The sequence below is a fragment of the Tupaia chinensis genome, unplaced genomic scaffold, assembly GCF_000334495.1.
Source record: "Tupaia chinensis unplaced genomic scaffold, TupChi_1.0 Scaffold000201_1, whole genome shotgun sequence".
Lineage (NCBI taxonomy): Eukaryota > Metazoa > Chordata > Mammalia > Scandentia > Tupaiidae > Tupaia > Tupaia belangeri.
The window spans coordinates 1,013,932-1,017,543 of NW_006159676.1; the positions used below are offsets into that span (position 1 = coordinate 1,013,932).

Here is a 3,612-nt window from a genome sequence, read left to right on the forward strand (position 1 = left end):
CCAGACCCAGTGGCTTAAACTCATGCCAGGTGCGTGTGTGTGTGTGCACAAGATGCCAAGAGGAGAATGGAGAAGGGATTACGGTGTGGCCATCCCCCCTGGGGGGTGATTTCTCGCTTTCTGTCTCTCTGTCTCTCTCTGTCTGTCTAGTGAGTGCACGCGCCCTATAGCAAAAACCTCTCCAAAAACAAAACAAAAGATTGATAAGACTGTTAATAATACTATTGTGTGCCAGGACCAGCAGGTGGCGTAATGGTTACACTGCTGGACTCCCATGTAAATCAACCATGGTTCAAGTCCCAGATCCATTGGCTTAGAACTCACACAAAATCCCGAGAGGAGAATGGAGAAGAAGGGATTGCAGGGTGCCCATCACCCCTAGGGGGGTGATTTCTCACTTTATTTTTCCCCGTCTCTGGCAAGCACACATGCCCGATAGCAAAAATCTCTTTCCAAAAAAGACCCCAAAAAAACCATAAATGATTGTGTGCCACAAATAGCTACACATGTCCCAATTTCAGAGAATTATAAATGTTAGGAAAAAAATATGTATCTTGCAATTGATTAGATTCCCAGTTTGCGATGTGTCTTCTTTTTTAGATTTTTCTACCATAGGGCTTATGCAACAAAGAGAGAGAGGGGGAAAGTGAAAAGTCACCCCCTACCCCAGGGGGCTAGCCACGTCACAATCCCTTCTCCTCCATTCTCCTCTCGGGATTTTGGGCATGCACGCACACATACTTAGTGTGAGATTCAAGCTGCTGGAGTCCAGTATTCGAGCCATGGTGAGCCATTTGGGAGTCCAACACTCCAATCATTATGTCATCTGCTGGCCCCAAGGTAAGTTTTTTTTTTTTTGGAGAGGTTTTGGCTATAGGGTGCGTACGCTCGCCAGACAGACAGAGAGAGACAGAGAGACAGAAAACGAGAAATCACCCCCCAGGAGGGATGGCCACGCTGCAGTCCCTTCTCCTCCATTCTCCTCTCGGAATCTTGGGCACGCACGCACACGCGCCCGGCGTGAGTTTAAGCCACCGGGTCCGAGATGCGAACCGCAGTTGACTACGTGGGAGTCCAACGACATAGCCATTACGCCAACTGCCAGTCCCGCCCTGTGTGAATTTCAAGATACCAGGTTTGAGACTTAAGTCAATCAGCCACTTAAGAGTCTAGTGCCTTAACCACCATGCCACCTGCTGGCTCTGGTTTTTACAAGTTTAAACTTCCTAGATCTTCTTGAATCAGCCATTTTATCATGATGGGTTGGCTCATTCTGTCTCTAATAAAACTTCTGTCATAGTTTAGTTTGTCTATTATTTATGTAGCCTGTGCAGCTTTCTTCCAATTAGTATTTGCTGTGTTTTTAACATCCCTTTTCTTGAACCTTCCAGTGACCTTATGTTGACGTATGTCATTTAGAAAATATATAACTAGATATCTTTAATGAAGTCTGGTGGTATTTGTCATTTAACTTGAGAGTTTAGTCTGCTTACATTTACTGTGATTCTTAATATAGTTGGCCTTGTTTCTACTATCTTACTTTTTTTGCTTTCTATTTCTATTTCCCTTCCTGTTGGTGCAGTCATTGGCTGTCAGCCTAATTGTTGTTCCTTTGTAGGTGATCTGTCTTAACTCCGTGACTGTTTTCTGATCTCTTTGTTTTTGGTGTTCTGAAGTTTCACCAAAGTTTGTCTAGGTATGGATCTCTTTTTATTTATCTGGTTTGATATACTTTTAATGTCATTCATTGTGCAGACTTCTCAAAAATTCTCTCCAATAACTCTCCTTCATTTCTCCTTTTCTTTATCTCTGGGATTCTGATTTCACTTAAGCTGGCCTTTCATTCTGTTCTTATAAATCAGCCTCCCTTCATATTTCCCACTTCCTTGTCTTTCTGAGTTGGTTTGAGGGATCTGATTTCTTCAAATCTGACTTCCAGTTCATCAGTCCTTCCTTTGACCATTTCTAATTTGCTAACACCTATGATTTCAGTAATTACATTTTTCCTTTATAAGAGCTTCATTTAATTCCTTTGCATGTCTACCCAGTCATCTGAAGATAGTGTCCTGGAACCAGCAGTTAGCGTAATGGCTATGTGGCTGGACTCCCATGTAGTCGACTGTGGTTCGAGTCCTGGACCCGGTGGCTTAAACTCATGCCGAGTGCGTGTGCATGCGTGCCCAAGATCCCAAGAGGAGAATGGAGGAGAAGGGATTGCGGGGTGGCCATCCCCCCTGGGGGGTGATTTCTCGCTTTCTGTCTCTCTGTCTCTCTCTCTGTCTTTCTGGCGAGCGCACATGCCCTATAGCAAAAACCTCTCAAAAAAAAAAAAAAAAAAGATAGTGTCCTGTCTCCTGTTCTGTGATTCTAGCTTTTCTTTCCTTAATCATCTCACACATAATCGATAGCACCAATTTCTGAAATCCTTGTAGTCTAAACTTATCTTTTGTTTTTCTCTGCTGTCTTTCTTTCATGGTGACTTGTTTCCTTGTGTGTTTGGTCATTCTCATTGCCAGCTCCTGTTTATTTGCTCTTAATCTGCGGAAAATCTTGGCACCTGAATTGAGGATTCTTTCCTCCAGGAGAACTTTGGTTATCTTCCACAGGAGCCCTTCATTCACCTCCAGATTTCTGTATAAATCCAGGAAGCTTGAACCCACAGCACCACCCCATGTCCCCAGCCCACTCAGGGGTGTCTGCTTGGTACATTCTCTGTTTCTTGAGAAGAACCCTGTATGATTTAAACAGAAAACTGTCCTTATGCCGGGCACAGGGTCTGGCCACCACTGGTGCATTCTTATTTGGGGAACAATCAGATGTCCGGGAAGGAGGCAGAGTGGACTTAAAGACCCTCCAAATCCACTGTATTCAGACCTCTCCTTATCTTCCCCAGGCCTGGCCAGCATGACCCAGAACTTGGAGCCACTTCTGAAGAAGCAGGGCTGGGACTGGGCGTGAGTCCTGGTGGTGGGGTCTAAGGGTAGATTGGTGGGGTGGGGTTGGGGGGCTCCCAGGGTCCCTCAGGCCCAGTTCTGATGTGTGGGACTCTTCTGATCTGCTTTCCTCCTCAGGCTCTCTCTGGTTAAACTGACCATCCGTGTGGGTTTGGCAGTAGTGGGATCCATGCTGGGAGCCTTCCTGACCTTCCCAGGCCTGCGGTTGGCCCAGACCCACCGTGATGCACTGACCATGTCGGAGGATCGGCCCCTGATGCAGTTATGTGGGCTTCCTGGTGGAGAGGGAGTTGTTTATTAGGGAACCTAGGGGAGACACTGAGTGGTTGAGGAAGCAGCCCAGGCCTCACTCCTTTGCTCCTTGGCGCCCCCAGGCTCCTCCTGCATACCAGTTTCTTGTCTCCTCTATTCATTCTGTGGCTCTGGACCAAGCCGATCGCGCGAGACTTCCTGCACCAAGCGCCCGTTGGGGGAAAACCTGTCACCTTGTGCGTAAAGGGAGGCTGGCAGGGAGGGCAATGGGGGCTTCTTGTGTACTTCAAACCCTGAAACTCGGTACAGAGTCTGGGCAAAGATCTTGGGGCGTGGGGAAGTGGCCTTGCTAGTCCCGACCCTCACCTGTCCACACAGGCTGTCAGACTCCGCCTATGACTCCATG

General features: G+C 47.1%; 1 protein-coding gene across 1 annotated transcript in view; it reads left to right on the forward strand.

Annotated features, from left to right (window-relative positions):
* The window catches only part of TMEM161A (transmembrane protein 161A), a gene marked incomplete in the record, with an annotated part of 19,062 nt that overhangs the window by 13,005 nt on the left and 2,445 nt on the right, over positions 1–3,612 (forward strand). The window contains 4 exon segments of the mRNA XM_014587313.1: positions 2,894–2,954; positions 3,072–3,215; positions 3,329–3,442; positions 3,585–3,612. Coding sequence (XP_014442799.1) covers positions 2,894–2,954; positions 3,072–3,215; positions 3,329–3,442; positions 3,585–3,612 — 347 coding nt within the window.